Here is a 17,526-nt window from a genome sequence, read left to right as displayed (position 1 = left end):
ACATGGCTAGGTTTTGGGTTCAATTCCCAGCCAGGGAGGGTATGGACAAGAGGCATGCTGACGATGTTTCATTCCTTCTCTTTCTCCTTTCCTTGCCCAAGAAAGAAAGAAAGAAAGAAAGAAAGAAAGAAAGAAAGAAAGAAAGAAAGAAAGAAAGAAAGAAAGGTTTGGGCAAAGACCATTAATAGGCATTGGTCCAAATTAGATATACAAATAGCCAATAAACCACTTGGATGTCTAATGGGCACCTCAAACAGCATTTCCAGACCAGAACCCCTAACGCTGTTATTCCCCACAGTTAAATCCATTCCTTCGCCCCTGAGTTCTCGCTCCTTGGCTGCATTCCTTCCTTGTTGACTTATTTATTTTCTTTCACTCTTAATTTTTAGTCTGAAAGAGGACAAAGCCTGGGTGCCTGGGGCGGTGTTCACAGCACCTAACATAGTCCCTGGCAGTAGTAGTTGGTTCTCAAAATTATTTATCGACTAAAAATAAAAATGATGAATGTAGGCCAAGAAGAGTTGTAGGAAGTACGGAGGTGGTCCTGCATAGGCGTTTAAAGGCTAGGAAGGCAAAGAAACAAAGAAGGGGTTAGATGAACCTCCCAACCCCATTGGATCCCAACACTCTCTGGCTCTGCACTATCACTGAATGGTCCCCCCAAGCCCCTGCCGGCAGCCCCGTCCCCGCCTCCTGCCTCCCTTCCAGCCCCTCAGCCCCACCCACCCCCAGCCCCAATCCTGGGCAGGCTTTAGGGGTCCGCAGAGAAGTCGGTGACCATAACCGGTCTTGCCTGACTTGGGCCTGGCCAGGATGGGGCAGGAGGGTGTGTCCCTGAAGAGTGAGCAGCCTGGCTGCCTGGTCGAAACAGCACTAGAGACCCAGACTCAGGCTGGCACCATGGCCGAGTTCAGAGCGAGGGTGTCCACTTGGGGGGCCTTCGGGACTGGCAAGTGGGACAAAGTGTCAGTCACCATCATGGAGACCCCGAGAAGGATCCCCACCCCAGACCATCTACGCAAGGGGTTCACCGCTGGCGCAGTGAGTGAGGGTGGGCAGCGGAGGGAGAAGGAAGGATGACCCTCCCGGATACTAAAGCTATCCCCACCCCCAGGAGGAGGACTTTGGGGTAACTACCCCTAGGATCCTGGCCCGGTGCTTTTGCTGCGCGGGTACAAGGTGTCCCCAGCGCTGCCCTGCCAGCTCCGGCCCTTGGCCAGGACGCCTGTGTGCTGAGGTCAGGTGAGCCTCAAATGGGATAAGAAAGAACACATGTGAGGAGCCTCAAGTTTTGGCACTGCCCCCCCCCCCATAAGCTCCCAGTCCCGAATCCCTCCCTGCACAACCAGGCCCAGGGGCCCAGCCCCAGTTACCTTTTCACCGGTGTCGGCACCTCATTCCCATCCCCATCTCTGCTCTACAGGTGGAGTGCGTTCTTCCCAAGGATGCCCTGCTGCCTGGATGCGGAAAACCTCAAGAAGCTTGATCCCAACCTGCGATACGCAGTCTCCAAAAAAGTCAACAAGAAATTCTGCCCTCTCTTCCCATGAGCCTGCCTGCCCCATCTGACATCCCCCTTGCTGTACCTCATTTCCTTCCCAGCCTGTACCATTCTGTCTTTCTTTCTGCAGGAACATCACCTCTGGACAAGCCCGGATGTGATCCAAAGCACCTTCATCTTCCCCAAATCACCCATGTCAGGTCTGGGATGTGAAGGAGGACAAGCAGGCTCTGGCAGGCCAGAGGGTCGGTAGTGTTCATCTTCTGCCCAAACACATGGCTGCCTCGAAGCTCCTTCCTGCCTCCTGATCTTGCTTCCAGGCTGTGTGACCTTGGGCAAGTCACTTAACTTCTGTGTCTGTTTCTTTACCTGGAAACAAGAATAATAATAACACCTACCTCATGGGTTATAATTAGGATTAAATGGAAATCCTTGGGTGAGTAGGAAGTGCTCTCTGAACATTAGCTATTATTAATATTCACCCCATAAAGTTTCAAAGTTTTCCTTCTAAATCTTCCTCGACCTCCTTGGGATGTCCCTCAGCATCCATCCCACTGGCCAGCTGTTAAACATGCCTGGCCTCCCCATCTCCTTGGCGTGTGTCCCTGTCTCCTGCTATTAACCTGCAAAACACCCTTTCTCAGGCCCTGGGATTTCTGGCCGTAGTGCTTGTGAGCCTCATATGGCTTCGATTTTTGCCACATGGAATGTAGTGTTTACTGTGGCATCTCAGCCCTTCTAGAATTTGCTGCCCCCCTTCCATTCTTCTTCCTCAGCATACACTGAACCTAGGGAGGCCAAGCACCCCATTCTCCCTCTCTTCCTTAGCTAACCACTGTCCCCTCTTCAAGAGCAGTTCATGCCACACCCCCTTGAAGATCTCAGGGACACCCCCACACTCACCTATGACCACTCATAGCTAGAACTGCCTGTATCAAAACCCTTCTTAGACCCTGGCTGGTGTGGCTCAGTGGATTGAGTCCAGGCCTGCAAATGGAAAGGATGCCGTTTCGATTCCCTCTCAGGGCACATGCCTGGGCTGCAGGCCAGGTCCCCAGTTGGGGGAATACAAGAGGCATCCAATCCATGTATCTCTCACACTTCAGTGTTTCTCTCCCTCTCTTTCTCCCTCCCTTCCCCTCCCTCTAAGAGATTTAAAAAAAAAAAAAAAAAAAGCCTTTGTTAGTAATGGATCCACATACCCTGTGTGAGCCCTACTATGGCTAGGGGTGGATCCCATCTCTGCCCTTTGGGGACCAATGGGGCAGATGGACCAGTCTGCCAGTCCCAACACCAGAAGCGGGGGTGGGTGGCTGCTGTTTAATCCTTCCCTGTGGCCTGCTCAAGCTCGAAAAGCTGGCATGCAAATGCCTGCTGCTGCGGTGGGCGGGAGGGTGGCTGGTGGAGAACTCATGTTTGTCTGATGGGGACGATGGTGACTCCACTGTGACTATAGCCAGATCTTTAGATTTTTCAAGAGAAATGAGACATTTTCTAATTTTTAAATACTGGTGATTGATTCAACTTGAAAAAGGAACAAATAAAAAACCTTGACAGCCAATCAAAACACATCTGCGAACCAACTCTGGCTCCCAGGCCCTGGATTGGCACTCCCTGGTAGAGATGAAGCCTCCAGGTTTGAAGCTCAGCTCAGGGGGTTATAAAATGTGTGGCTGGCCATTTCCCTTTTCTGGCCTCAGTTTCCTCCTTTTCGGGTAACTGGTCTCAACACCTCTTCTCACTCACATTCCATGGGCTGCGTGGCCTCCCCACTGTTAGTCACCACATATTCCCGGATCCCTAGCTTTGTGTCTGATATCACTGGCATCTACTACCCAGATGACAGTGCAGCGAGAGGGGACTCGGAGCAGCAGGCCTGGGTCAGGGAGATCCTCCAGGAGGGTTTTCTAAGCCACATGAGCTCAGGTGAGATGTCCGCCCCAGTCTTCCCTCCTCCAGACCCCAGAACCCCAGGGCAGCAGCCCTTGGGTTTCAGCTCCATTCTTTTCACCCACCCCCGTCTAGGGCTCCTTTGTGCCCGAGACAGCTGCGCTGGCCTCATCCAGTATTTCACCACGACCATCTTCACCCGCTCAGCCCAACATGCTGCCATCAACAGCAGCCGGGTGAGCCAGGGCCAGCGCTGGGGGACAAGCAGGGTCCCAGGAGGAGAGGACCCAGCAGGAACATTGGCAGCCGTGTGCTTACGGAGTGTGGGGGTTCAGTCTGAATTCAGGGCCTGGATGCCCAATATTTTCACCACCATGGGGACAGACCCAGTGGCCTCACTCCGTGAGGTCAATGCCACTTGCCACAGCCTGGTGCTCTTCTGGGGTATCACTGATGAAACCAAGGACAGTGAAAGCAAGGCCCCGGGTGGGGAGGGGTGGTGTCTCAGGTTCCAGGAGAGTGGACAGGAAGAGATTTGGGGACAATGGGTTACTTAGAGGGGCACTTAACAGGCTGGGCCCCTTTGAGGGAATTGCCTCCAGAGACATGGTTTCTGAGAGTGTGCTTTAGGGTAGGTAGGTTCCCAGGAGATGGAGCTTAGAGGGGTCTGGGTTTCAGTACGGTGGGCTTAGGGCAGTCTTTTGCCTAGCGGCTGAGGGGTTTGTACTTCAAGTTGGGCAGGTCTTGGGTGGTCTAAGTTCCTAGGTGGACGGGGCTTGGGTGGTGGTCTGCATCGGTTAGTGGATTTTCTGGTGGGCTGGGGTGGTTGGTGGTCTTAGTGCCTAAGTCGGGGGACCTAAGATAGACCAGAATCACTTTGGGTTGAAAGATGAGGCTGCGGCATCATGGAGCAGAGGTCCCAGCCCTCTGTCCTGCCGTCCCCAGTGGCACCTGGGCATCTACCTGAACACTTCACGGAGGAGGCAGGGCAGCAGGAAATCACCTCTTGCAAGAGTCGCCTGGCCCTTATCTCAAGGGATATGAGGGAGTGGAACCGGGGCCTGGCCCTACACCTCCTTGGAACCCCAGTATCTCAGCGTGAGCGCCGCATCAGCCCTCCCCTCCCCCAACCCACCCCCACCTCCCACCTTTGGTCCACAAACGGCTGCGCTCAATGACAGACCCAGGGCCTGTGTTTGAAGTTTTGTGGATTTTTTTCTTTTTTTTTTAATAGGCGGGCGCAGGGCGGGGAGAAGCTAGGCGAAAAGAGCTGTCCTAAATAGAAATGCTGTTCTCGATTAGCACGGGGTCCAGGTAGTAGTAGGGGATGGGGAGGCACTTGTTGCGCTGGCGGATGTTGTACGAGATCTGGTCGAGGCGCTGGCGGAAGGTCTCCATGCTCCGGCGGGGGACCTCTTCCACGAAGTGGATGTCGGGGAAGTGGCCCAGGGGCCGCTGTGGGCACAGAACGAGTAGCTGGACCCCACTCCTCCCTTCCCTCTCCATCTTCCTCCCTTGACGCACCACACACCCTTCCTGTTTTGGCGCCCCCCCCAGCTCCCAACCCCCTGATTATGCTCACCCCCACCCGCACCCGGAGGCCCCAGGGCACCTTGTCGTCGGGCTCCCGGCTGAGTGTCCAGAGCACCAACAGGATGATGCACGTAGTCCTCACATCTGGTAACGTGTCCAAGTAGGTCTCCAGAGTGGTCAGCCCCTTGGCCTGCATCGGCGGGTTCCGCATGGATGATGGGAAGTTGGGCATCCAGGAGGTGTACTCCAGCTGGGGGTGGAGTAGAGGAGGGGTTCTGGGTCAGAGAGTACCCAGCACTCTCGAGCTTAAATTGGACTCGGATTGAGACAGGTCAGGGCCGCCTGGAGTTGGGGTTGAGTTAATCCGGGATAAGGCTAGGTCTGGGCCTGGGGCTGGGGCCCGGGCTGGTAAGAACAGGTACCTGCCCTGTGTTGACAGCTGCGTGCTTGGCGGAGCAGATGTAGATGATGATGGTGATGTATCGGATCAGCTCAGGCACCGTTCGCAAGCAGGTGGGGAAGCCTGAGGGGAGAGGAAATGCCCAGGCAGAGTCAGTCCAGCCCTGGCCCTGACTGGCCCGTAGATGGCACGACCAAGCCTGCCCAGCCTATCCTGCCAACACCAAACTGCCACATCCCTGCCCTCATCTTGCCTGCTCGGCCCTGCTGTGGACACAACCCCACTCCCTGAGTCCAAACTGCAGCCTTGGTGAGGGGGCTTCAACTGGCCTTGGCCAGATGTCCCCCAGGCCTGCTCCAGGCACCTGCCTGAGATGGGGCCCTCAGCTCTCTCCTCCAACTACCTTCGGGGGAACTCTCTGGGCCCAGGTGTCAGGGAGGAAAGGCTCTGGAAGAATCCTGGCTTCCCTCCCCTGAGTATAGTTCTTCATCCGCTCCCCACCACACACACCCTTCTTCTGAGACACTGCTCACTCCAGATAGATTTCTCAGTAGCCTGGCTCTTGGTCTTGTACCTAACCAAGCTTCTTGCTTCTCTTCCCTGTTGTTCCACCTAAGCAGCCAGCCCTAGTTGCCATGGTGACCCCAGGTTCCAAAAGCCCTGACATATTCAAACCAGTCATGTTCCTCCCTAAACCCCTCCTTTCTCTATGCCCCCAGCTCAAGAAATGACACACACTATCCACCCAGTTTTGAAAGCTCTGAACCTGAGAGTCACTCTTGGCCCCTCCCCGCCATCTCCCACTGCCAAACCCAAACTAATCATCAAGTCCTGTCATTTCTATTTCCCAACTCTCTCTAGAATTCTCTGCATCTCCACAGCCCCCACCCTAGCCAGGTCCCTGCCACCTCCCTCCTGGATACCACAGCAGCTTGCAAACTGTCTCCTGACTGCTGGTGCAGCCTGGTATTCTAGCACACAAATCTGATCTCCTTGCAAACCCTGCCGTGGCTCCCTCTGGCGTGGAGTGATTCCAAACTCCTTAACCATGCTGTGCAACCTGGCCCCTGCTCATGACATCAGCCTTAGCCCCACCAGCAGCCTGCCCAACTCCCATTCTCCCTCCAGTCAGCAGCTCCCAGAACTCTCCAACGTCACCTCTGTCATCTCACAGCTAACCTCTCCATCTGGTAGATCTTAGCTAGCTTTTAGCTCAGATGTTAGATCTCAGCTAGACCTTAGCTTGCTGCTACCCACCCCCACTCTCTACCCACCACCTCTCCCCAAACTGCATTAGGTGCCTCCCCTGGGCTTCTGTCCCCTCCGCCGAACTGCAGTAATGAGCCTGCTATAATGTAATTTACGTGAGCAGACCGCCCCTGCCAGACTGTGAACTCCCTGAGTCAGCACCTTCACCTCTCTCATTCCCTTTTGTCTCCTCAGTAAGCAGCACAGCGCTTGTCACATCGTAGGTGCTTGCTGAGTGGGTGCCCAGTGGCATGACTTTGAATGCTCTCCCTGTCCTGGAGCCTGCCAGCACCCCACCAGCTCCCCAGCATGGAGCATATTCTGCCCCGTCCTGTCTGGTTCGTGCCCCAGTTCTCAGTCTACAAAGGTTTGTTTCTGGGTGGGGGACTGGGATGACCCACAGCCCCTGAACTCAGACAGGAACCAGTGCCCAGTCATGCTTTCTTCCCCAACTCCTCCGAGATGCTGCTGCTCCAAGGGTCAGAAAAGGGCCCTGTCAAAATTCCTGGGCAGTGATTTGGCCTCCTACAGCCCCCAGTGAGACATGCTCCAGCCCAGCCCGGATGGGTCCACCCCAAAGCCCTGGACCCCTGCTGGATGCTCGGGTGCCCAAGCTCCTACCTGAGCTCTCACGCCCTAGTAGGCACTCCTTGAATATCTCCTGCACCCAGGACTGCAATTCCGGGTCACCCTCCACAGCTGCGTCACATGGGTAGTAGTAGGTGATGATCTCTGTCACGTACCTGACCAGGGGGCAGGGCCTCAGTTTGGACCCTCCTCCTGCCCTCCCCAACTGCTCCGCTCCCACCTTTCCCAGGATGCCCTGGCCCCAGAGCATCCCTAGGCCTGCGGGTGGGCAGGTGCTGTGGGCAGAAATGGCAAGGGAAGCTTGCTGAAGTCAGAAGATGGCACCAGACCCAAGCTCGGCCAAGCTCAGGCACTTGAAGGCTCCCCTCCAACACCTCAGGGTGTCCACCCTGAGTGCTACCCGCTGTCATGCTGATCTTAACCTCTCCAGTGCATCCCACACCGCCAAGCAGTCATCACGGTAGTAATATCCCGGCAGGTCCTGAACCCCGCGCTCCATGAAGTCGTTGGGGGGGTAGAATCTGTCATAGTTTATCTCCGACAGAGCCCGCACCATCACCTCAGCAATGCCCTCCACGCCCAGACCTGTGCCCTGTCAGGGAGGAAGCAGACGCTGGAGCCAGCAGGCTCTTTGAGTCCGCCCTGATGAAGCTCACACCCGCCTCACACACAGTCTTCACGTCCTCCTCTAACCCCTCGCCAAGCCTGTCCCACCCGGGGGTCCTCATACTCCAGCCAGCACACCCAGCCCTTGCCTCCGTGCCTTTGTAGACGCTGCACCCACTTTAACCAGTCCCCTCTCTCCATGCTCCCTCATGAACTAAAGGCAAGTGGGAAATCCTGCTATTAGAATAACTGCAAAGGCCAGAAGGAAAGTAAACATCTCGCGGGTGTTTACTCACCCTGTCAGACAGCCCACCCTCATTGAGGAGGAGGGCCCGCCCGATGCTGTTGATCTGGACGGTGTATCGGGTATGGGGGATCAGGAGCTATGAGAGAGAGCAAGGAGGACGAGGGAAGAGAACTGAAGTTATCCCCCAGAGGACGTCGGCACCCCCATTTCTGCAACATCAGACCCTCTCCTTTTGGGAAGTCCCCACCAGGAGCCTTGTCTTGTGGGTCCCCAGCTGCCTCCCCTAGTCTAACCGGAATCCCTGTGGCCCCACGTGGCTCTCTGAGGTCAAGTGAGGGCAGCGATGCTTCACAGAGGTCCCTTCACCCAAGCCCATACCTTGTAGAGCGGATGGCACATGGGAAGCTGCCTCAGCATAGCCAGGCAGAAGGCCTCAGCAATGAGGTGGGTCCCCAGCAGGTGGGAGATGGCCTCGTGGCAGTAGAATTCAGCATTGCGCACCCATGTCTTGGCCAGCAGCCAGTCCCACTCAGAGTCACTGGGCAGGAAGATGGGGCTACTGGGTCCAGGGGTCTGGCTGAGCTGGGAGTAGGGAAGGAGGGAGAGTTAGATGAGGGCAGAGACCTACACACACAAGGCTCCCCAGGAGGGAGACTAAGGGGGGTCTGAGGAGATAAAACTTCCACCCCCTACATTCCAGGCCCTCTGTTCCCCTGAGCACACCAAGGCCTTTCCTCCCTCCTAACATTTGCTCTTGCTGTTCTCACTGCCTGTAATACCTTCCCCTGTCTCTTTCTCTACCTGGCAGCTTCCACTGATTCTCCAAGAACCAGCTCACAAGGCGCCTCCACATGCAGCCATGCAGGGTGGGCACTGCACAAGGACACCAGCCCCTGAGGGTAGGGGATCACGTAAATCTAGCCTAAACTGTTCCACTAACAAGCCAGGAGCATCAGGACTTGACTGATGCCCCCCAGAGGGGTGACTTTTCCTAATGTGGACATGACTCTAGTGGGGACCTCTGGGAAGGAAGCACCTCTGTTCCATCTTCTGCCAGGCCAGATCTCAAGGCAGGGACTAAGTCTGATTAGCTCGCACTGCTGTGCTTATACACAGCGTGCACACTGTACACACAGGTGCACCACAGGAGCCCAAGTTCATGCATGGTGGCACACAGGGTAGCACGCAGATGTACACGGAGACTCAGCCAAAGGCCTACAGCCAGGGCCACACGCCAGACTCACCACTAGCCCCGCACCCGGACCGGGATATACATAAACATAGGTACAGTCTCAGAAGTACACAAAGGAGCATACACTCACATGCACACACAAGCTTACACGCAGAGGCGCACTCTCACACAGGCACAAACCCTCACAAATAGGTAGCACACAGGGACATAAGGTTCACAGACACACAGAGGCTGACCTACTCACCACACACTCACACAGGGGCATGCAAGTACACAGGCCCACACACTCAGGCACACACACATCTATGCACATACATCAGCTTGCACACAGGCAACCTTCTCACACAGAGGTGGGGCCTGCACCCCAGGCACCTGGATGGCGATGGGCATCATGTTCCCTTCTGGTCCAAAGTGCAGCAGGCAGAGGGGGGCGCATTGGTGCTGTTTCCGGCCATTGAGCTCAGTGGCGGGGACGCCCTCCAAGATCCTGTAGTCTGCCAGGTAAATGTTCCCCTTCTGAAAGGGAGCCGCCATGGGTGAGCAGATAGCACCAACATGGGGCACCCATGACCCACACCTTGGGTGCAGAGTGCCCTGGTCTCCCAGATGCAGGGGGTGGCCAGGAACCAAGTGGGGGGTGCCTGCAGGGCAGGGCTGGGGGCAAGGTACTCTGCCAGGCAACGAAGGAGGGGAGAGAGGGGAAGCCCGGGAGGGAGGAAGGCCAGAAGGCTGTGAGAGGTCTCCGCCAAACCAGGCCTCACCTCCAGCTCTGCTTGCAGGCACGTTCCTTCGCCCAGGAACGGGGCCACCATGTCGTCTGTGACCGGGAACTTGTCTGGAATCCGCATGCAGCGGCGGATCAGGCCTGGGTTCAGGCCATTGAGGTACTGGTACCCAAAGAAGCTGTCCTCTGTCCAGTGCTCGGCCACGTATTCTGGTGGGATGGCGTGGGAGCGTCACACCCGGACCGCGTCAGGGACAGAGAGCCACGGGGCCAAGGCCCGGGACAGAGGAAGACAACGGACACCGGAGAGGAAATCTAGGCCCGCAGCCGCCCCTGAGCTGCGGGACTGGCCCAGGGCGACGTTTCCCAAGAAGACGCCAGAGGGCGCGCCCACCCACCTCCCAACTCCTGCCTGGGTTGGCCCGCTCCTCCCACCCCACTGCAGGTGGGTCCTGCCTCCCGGACGAGTCTCTGAGTTTCTTCCACCAGAGATCACTAGGCTCCCCGTGTTCCATTCAGTATGCCCCACCCCTTACCAGAGATGACAGTCTTGTAGAAAGGGAAAATTTTCTTAATGTCCTTCAGTCTCTTCCACGACTGTTTACAGTCCAGCAAGCCTTGGACTTTGAGCTTCAGGGACCTTAGGAGGTGGGATTCAAAGGGAAAGCCATCAGAGAGGCTGCCAAGTGCCGGCTGGGAAAAGGGTCGGAGCTGCCACAGCCCAGCTAGCTCTCTAGGTCTCAAAATCTGTTTTGTGTATCTCTGGGTCTCAGGGTCCCTGAGCCCATATCTCAAGGTCTTCTAGGTCTCGATCTCATCTGGCCTGTCTTATCAGATACCTCTACCTTCCTGGCCATTCTAGCCTTTGAAGCTGTGGTGGAGGTGGGTATGGAGCAGAGGGAGAGGGGCAGTCTTTATATAACCCCTCCCCCCACTCAGGCACACTCACATGGGCGCCAGGCGAGTGAAGAAGGAGGCTGTCTTGATGAAGGAGAAGCGCAGATTTGAGTTCAGGAACCTGGTGGCCTTAATGTTGACGAGAATTGGGAATCCAGGGATATAGCCATTCCACCTGCAGGAAGGAGTGCTGGTCTGGGGCAGGACACCTGGGGTCCAGGGCTTGAGGAAGGGGCAGAGCCCAAAGGCCCACCATGGGAGGGCCCCCGGGCAGCCTCAGGTCCTTACTCAGGCCGGTTGGGGTTTCTCCGGACCGGAGGGCGGTAGCTGGGGATGTCCACGTAGTTGGGCAGGCCGGGGACGAAGACCCTCCAACTGCGAAGAGAAGCTGAAATACTGAGCCCTGATATCCATGCACCGTTCCCAGGACAGAGGGCAAAACCATCACTGGCCCCCCGACTTCCCACAGCCCCTGCCACGCTCCCCTCACTGGTATAAGTCCTGCTTGGCTCTGATCTCCTCCTGTCGATGCTCCAGAAGGATTGGGAGTGTGTCGTCTGCTCTTGTCTTTCCTGTAGGGAAACCAAAGGGAGGGGGGGCTCAAGGTCGGACCCCCCAGCATCTGCCTGCTCCTTCCCACTTCAGGAATCAGAACTCAGCTCCTGCCTCCCAGCTTGGCTGTGGGGGGCCCATGGTCAAGGATGGGGAAGGCTTACCCTGGGAGAGGGAGGGTGTTTCTCCTCCCAAAAACTGAAATAAAAGGATCAAGGACCACCCTCCTGTCCCTTGCTCTACCCGTCAAGCTGGGCCCTGCTGCCACAGGGATGTCTCTCTTCCAGACCCACTGGGACAGTAATAACAGTTATTTAGCACTTGCTAGGTAGGGGGCGCTTTCTAAACACTTTCCTTATATTAATAATTTAACCCGCACCAGAACAACCTTGTAAGGCAGGTGACTGACATTGTACGCTCACAGCTGCTCTCCACAGCTCCAGAGCCCAACAGACCGTACAAATCAGGCTGGTTTGGTTTTTCCACAGGTTAAGCACAAATTGCTTGGTCAGAAAAACCTGCTCAAAGTTTACCTGAGACTATAAACAGTCCTCATTTAACTCACTTGGTATAACTATTCATAGTTTTTACTGCTGAAATACAGGATATTAGTATATTTGATTAGGGGGTGCCCTGTGAAAATATCACATAACATATGGTGTGTGCATATATGCAGAAGATAATTGGAGACATAGAGATGAAGAAGAGTGTGTGTACCACATTTACATATCCCTTCTAAATAAAATCTGAATTTCAAAACATCTCTGGCCCCCACAATTTCAGCTAAGGGACGATACCATCATACTCATTTTACAGGGAAAAAGTTCGTATTACAGAGAAAACAGTGAGCTGAGATTCGAACCCAAGGCAGTCTCCTTCCGATCACTCGGCCACTACCACTAACAACCACCAATAGTTGTTAAGCCTTTTAAAAGCTCCTTTGAGAAATTGTCTCATTGGATGCTCACATCAACCCTATGAAGTAAGTTCTGCTGTTAGCTCCATTTTACAGATGAAGACACTGAGCCTTAAAAGAATATAGAATTATACCCAATATGTCCAGTGAGTATGCGGGAGCTGAGACCCAGCCCCTGGCTGGGAGTCCCAGGCTGACAAGCACCTATAGCTAAAGTCTCATCATATTCCTTCAAGGTTCCCTTCGTTAGCCTCTCCCTCCTCCATCGGCCTCAGCTCATGTTGTATTCTGGGTGAGCCGCTCTCCCTGGAGTTGTGCAACCAGAGCCCCAGCTCAGGCTCAGCCCCAGAGTGGGAGCCTCACTCCTTCAAGAGCCCAGCTGGTGACTCAAGTCTCCCTGCCCTGGTGTTGTGTGGCAGCTGCCCCACCCAACCCCATTCCTACCCTGCCACCTAGGGTCATCCTTCCTGTCCCCTGCTTCCATGTCACTCAGACCTATCACTGTGGGAAGATGCTTCAAATCCCCAGTAAGAACCTCCCTTTGGTTTTCCCACCCTCCCCCAACCTGCCTCTCTCTACCTCTGACTCTCCTTTCCCCAGCTCAGGCCCTGTTGCCCTCCTCCCAGGAAAAGGCTCTCTCCACAGGGAAATGAGAGATGAAAGAGGGGTGGTCAGCTGAGGGGAGGATAGAGCTCTAGGCCCCTGGGCTCCCTCAGCTCTGGTCTCCCCTCCTACTCACCTCAAGGCTGGCAAAAGCTCAGAGGTGGTGCCAGAGGGACAAAAGAGGACAAGTCTGCAGTCCCTATGTAACAGCCACATATTAGGAAGCTGGCCCAACACACTAGACAAGGGCTCCGGCAGGGGTGGGCATAAAGAATGCAGAGACTCAGATCATGTGTCTTCTCCATGGCAGCAACCAAGCTACTGGGAAAACACCTGGGCCACCAAGGAAAACCCCCCAGAGTCTGTATGAGTAACGAGGCCCCCTATGGAAGTGGGATGGAGACTTATAGGATTAAGGGGGCCTTTGGGAGAAGCAACGAGTCCTGTTAGAGAAATAAGATGTCTTGTTGGGGTAATAAGGAGTCCTTTGGAGCAATAGAACAACTCATCAGTCTAATAAATGCTCATTAAGAAACCCAGGGCTGCCTGGGGCTGTGTGGCTCAGTGGATTGAGTGCTGGCCTATGAACCAAAGGGTCGCTGGTTCAATTCCTAGTCAAGACACATGCCTGGGTGCAGGCCAGGTCCCCAATGGGGGACGCATGAGAGGCAACCACACATTAGTGTTTCTCTCACTTTCTTCTCCCTCTCTTCCCCTCTCTAAAAATAAATAAATAAAATCTTTTTTAAAAAGAAAAGAAACCAGGGCTCTGTCTGATGTGGCTCAATGGATTGAGCGCTGACCTCCTAAAGGTGGCCTCTGAAAGGTCACTGCTGGTTTAATTCCCTGGTCAGGCCTGGGTTGCAGGTCAGGTCCCAAGTTCAAGGTGTGCAAGAGGCAACCAATCAATGTGTCTCTATTGCATTGATGTTTCTCTCCCTCTCTTTCTCCTTTCCTTCCCCTCTCTCTAAAATAAAATTAAAAAAAAAAAAAAAGAAACCCAGGGTATCATGATAAGGCACAAGTCCTTCTGTTATAGCACCATGGAGAACTGTTGAATGAACAACCTTCTTTTTTTAAAAGATTTTATTTATTTATTTTTAGAACAAAGGAAAGGGAAGGAGGAAGAGGGAGAGAAACATCAACATGAGAGAGAAACATCAGTTGGTTGCTTCTCGTACAAGCTCCATACGGAGCCCTAACCCACAACCCAGGCATGTGCCCTGACCAGGAATTGAACCTGCAACCTTTTGCTTTGTGGGACGATGCCCAACCAACTGAGCCGTACCAGTCAGGGCTAACAGTCTTCTTAATGAAACAACAGACAGCAGTTTGAGTACTGAGACGTCTGAGTAGAGTAACCAGGCATCCTGTTGTAGTAACAGAACCTTCCTGGAGTGACAGGGGTTCTTTTTGGAGTAGCTTTACACGCTATTCGGAATAAATAGGGCATCCTATCAGAGTCCTGAGGCCTGTACCGAGAGTACCAAGGGGTCCTTTGAGAGTGGCTGGGAAGCCCATGGAGTCGAGGGGAGGACAGCGGAGGTAACAGAGAGCACACTTGTCTTTTGCCAGAACCTGCGAAACTGAGATCCTGAGGGCAGTCCGTGCCTTATTCATCTCTGTTCCTCAGGGTGTAGCCCAAGCTGGGTCCAGCACAGCAGTGATGACTGAGAGGAATATGTGAGCATGGCAGGAGATCCCAGGAGTCTCTGTGAGGCTGGTACCTGGCTAGTTTGTGGAGAGTCTGGAATGGCCATGCTGGAGTGCTCTACTAGAGCAAGGGGCCTACTGGCATGGGATGGGATGGTGAGAGCTTACCTGTGGCCTCCCGCAGAGACAGAGTCTCATAGCCATCCATCCACTGGTAGGCGGGGAAGTGGTAGACACGGCCATTGGGTGCACAGATCTGCACGTATTTGCAGTACCAGGAGTTCTTAGGGAAGAAGGAGTATGGGTCCTTGTGCAGGCGGACGATGATGAGCTCCCCCAGGTCCTGCTGGCACCGGACAGTGTACTTATCCACCTGGGCAGGGCACAGGGCCAGCTAAGCATGCAGGCCTCAACCTTGGCTTCCCAGGTTTCCTACTGGGCTAGCTCCTCACCTTGCTCACCTTCCTGGACTGAGATGACCTGATCTTTGGGCTCTCCTCCCACCCCTCCAACCTGACTGTCCCTGATAGGCCTATCTACCCAGGGCTGGGCCGGACCCAGACCCTCCCTCTCTCCACTCCCAGCTCCTGAGGTCCCATCCTCTCACCCACCTCTCCAGTCATCTGAGACAACACGAGCCATACGAACCCCCAGGGGCTGTTATATAAAGGGGTCCAAATGGGGTCCAGGACCCCTCAAGCCCCCTACAGTCTTAGAATGGGCAGAAGTGGTCCAGCCAGCCCACCTTTCTCCCACTTATAAATGAAGATGTGGAGATTTAAAAATGGCCACACAGATAGAGTGACCTACTAAGGTCACATAGCAGCAGGTTACTGAACCTGACTCAGAAGCAGGTCCGAGCGCCAGGGGCCCAGCAAATGGTGCCTTTCATCATGGAGTAGGCAGGCCACCACTGGACAGGCTGGTCTGGTGTCATCTGAAGTCACAGAGACTGCAGTGTGAATTTAAGCCAGTTATGAGGCATCTTAACTTAGGGAGACTGGGTAAGAAAGGAGAGAGAGGAATGAGGGAGAGGGGGAGAGAGGAAATGGGAAAAGATGAGGGAAGGAGTGGAAAGGGGATGAGAAAGAAGAAGCGATAAAGGGAGTAGGTGAGGGTTGAGAGATGAGTGATGTGGGTTGAGTGATGAGGGAGAGGAAGAGGGAGAGAGGGGAAAGAGATGAGGAATACAAAAAAGGGATGAGAGGTGCCGGACCGGGGAAGAAGAAGGCCAGCCCAAAGACCAGGGAAGGTTGGCAGCCAGGTCTGTGGTGAGGGGCATTCAGAGGCACCCTTGGAGCCCCACTGCCTTCAGATCTCTCCCAGAGTTCCCCACCCTCTCCTCTGTCTCCCTCGTCTGCACGCCTCCATCCCTCCTTATGCTACCCAGACACATACACACGCACACTAGTACACACAGTCGCACACCCATACACCATGCTCACACATTCACACACACTCCCACATGCCCACAGTACACGTTCACACATATATGCGCATACATACACCACACTCACACATATACACACATTCACACACCACACTCACACACTCACATACACTATAGATACATTCACACATATATATACGTATACACACACCACACACTCACACATACACCACACACATTCACACACACATACCACAAATACACACATACATACCACAAACACACACACACACTTGCACACTCACACAAACAAACATACACACATATACCACACACTCACATATACCACACACAAATACCTACACAGCACACACACTCATATACACAGTCACACGAATATACACCACACTCGCACATTCACACATATACCACACTCACATACATACAGCACACGCACACTCACCGCCCCAGTTGCAAAGTCTCTCCCAAAGTGGTTCAGCAGCTGCTTGTGGCTCTCTCCCTGGGTCCCTAAGATGGTCAGCGAGATGGAGTCCATTGTTCCTGACAAGAGGTCATCACCAGTGGCCACCTTGACTTTGTAGGTGGCCATGGCTGCTCTTCAGGTGGCAGGAGGAGGGGGAGCTCAATCCCAGACACTGTGAGTACTGCACAGGAGCTCAAGCCAGGCTGTGGAAGCCAGACTCAGAGGAGTGGAAAGGGCCAGCCTCCCAAGGTGGTAAGGTGAGCGGGGACGACTGGTCCCCCCAGGAACCCAGAGCCTGGTGAAGCTGCTGCCCTCAGCGGCCAGGATGGGAGCCAGGCAGGCTGCGGTGAGGATGTGATCCCAGCTGGTGAGCAGGTGTCTGGGCTACAAGCCCTCTGGGAACTGGCAGGGAGGAACAGGAGGCAGGGCGCTCGGCCTGCCTCTGAGAGGGCGGGTGGAAGATGCCTTGGATGAAGAAGACTTCAGGGTGGGGGAGCCAGTCCAGCCTGAGCCACAGCCCCAGGGAAGTTGGGGGAGGGGTCTGGGTGGGGCCCCCAGATCTTTATCATCCTAATAAGCTCCTTCCTTCTGCCCGCCCCCATGGACTGCAGAGCTGGGCATCCCTGCTAAGCAGAGCTACGGGTGGTCGGTTATCTGTTTCGGTTCTGGGGCCCCCAGTGGGTGAGGGGCAGGGGAGATGGTGAGGCACAAACTCTGTGCAGCTGGCCTGCTGCCTGGCCATTCCTCCCTGGGAAATGGAGCAGGTGGTGGCCTCAGCAGGAAGGCCAGCCCATCCTTCTGCCCAGGGTCCAGAGCCCGCAAAAGGAAGGGTGGTAGGTGTTAAAACTAGAGTTCGGGGGCCCTGGAGCACGGAGAGGCTCCAGGGAGAGGTGATCAGGGATTGGGGTCGGGGGAGGTTGTTGCTTCCTGCTGAGTCAGGATCAGCTGGGGAGGGACTGGGGTTGACTACAAAAATAGAAGACGGAGTACATTTGGGGCACAAGTACTAAGCTCAAGAATGGATATATAATTTGTGGTATAATCGTAACATAGAATTCTACCCAGCAATTTAAAAAAAAGAATGAACTATAACATGAATGAA

The 17,526-nt window shown here is 54.6% G+C and overlaps 1 protein-coding gene across 3 annotated transcripts; it reads right to left on the bottom strand.

Moving 5' to 3' along the window:
* Nucleotides 1-4,593: 4,593 nt before the first annotated feature.
* Nucleotides 4,594-16,854, bottom strand: LOC112308751 (arachidonate 12-lipoxygenase, 12R-type). Of its 3 annotated transcripts, none has more exons than XM_024565045.3 (15): nucleotides 16,404-16,854; nucleotides 14,719-14,923; nucleotides 11,317-11,398; nucleotides 11,115-11,201; nucleotides 10,879-11,001; nucleotides 10,466-10,569; nucleotides 9,967-10,139; nucleotides 9,578-9,721; nucleotides 8,392-8,595; nucleotides 8,063-8,149; nucleotides 7,583-7,752; nucleotides 7,194-7,315; nucleotides 5,347-5,447; nucleotides 5,004-5,174; nucleotides 4,594-4,846 (listed from the first exon to the last, which is right to left on the bottom strand). In XM_024565045.3, exons 1-15 carry the CDS (start codon nucleotides 16,548-16,550, stop codon nucleotides 4,667-4,669), a joined length of 2,100 nt encoding a protein of 699 aa, XP_024420813.1. In that variant the 5' UTR covers nucleotides 16,551-16,854; the 3' UTR covers nucleotides 4,594-4,666. The 3 variants fall into 3 exon arrangements, with proteins under 3 accessions (XP_024420813.1, XP_045055020.1, XP_045055021.1); XM_045199085.2 differs by having other exon boundaries at nucleotides 4,607-4,846; nucleotides 14,719-14,896; XM_045199086.2 differs by having other exon boundaries at nucleotides 4,607-4,846; nucleotides 14,719-14,893.
* Nucleotides 16,855-17,526: the final 672 nt, after the last annotated feature.

The sequence above is a fragment of the Desmodus rotundus genome, chromosome 9 (assembly GCF_022682495.2).
Source record: "Desmodus rotundus isolate HL8 chromosome 9, HLdesRot8A.1, whole genome shotgun sequence".
In the NCBI taxonomy this organism is placed as follows: domain Eukaryota; kingdom Metazoa; phylum Chordata; class Mammalia; order Chiroptera; family Phyllostomidae; genus Desmodus; species Desmodus rotundus.
The sequence above is the reverse complement of the archived record's forward strand: the minus strand, read 5'-3'. Positions and strand labels throughout refer to the sequence as shown.

Excerpts from the sequence above, each read along its gene's own strand:
- LOC112308751 (XM_024565045.3), bottom strand. The coding sequence starts at position 16,550 with ATGGCCACCTACAAAGTCAAGGTGGCCACTGGTGATGACCTCTTGTCA. Across the intron at positions 14,924-16,403 it reads GAGACTTTGCAACTGGGGCG|GTGGATAAGTACACTGTCCG; the intron begins GTGAGTGTGCGT and ends TGCCCTGCCCAG. Across the intron at positions 5,448-7,193 it reads ACTAGGGCGTGAGAGCTCAG|GCTTCCCCACCTGCTTGCGA; the intron begins GTAGGAGCTTGG and ends CTCTCCCCTCAG.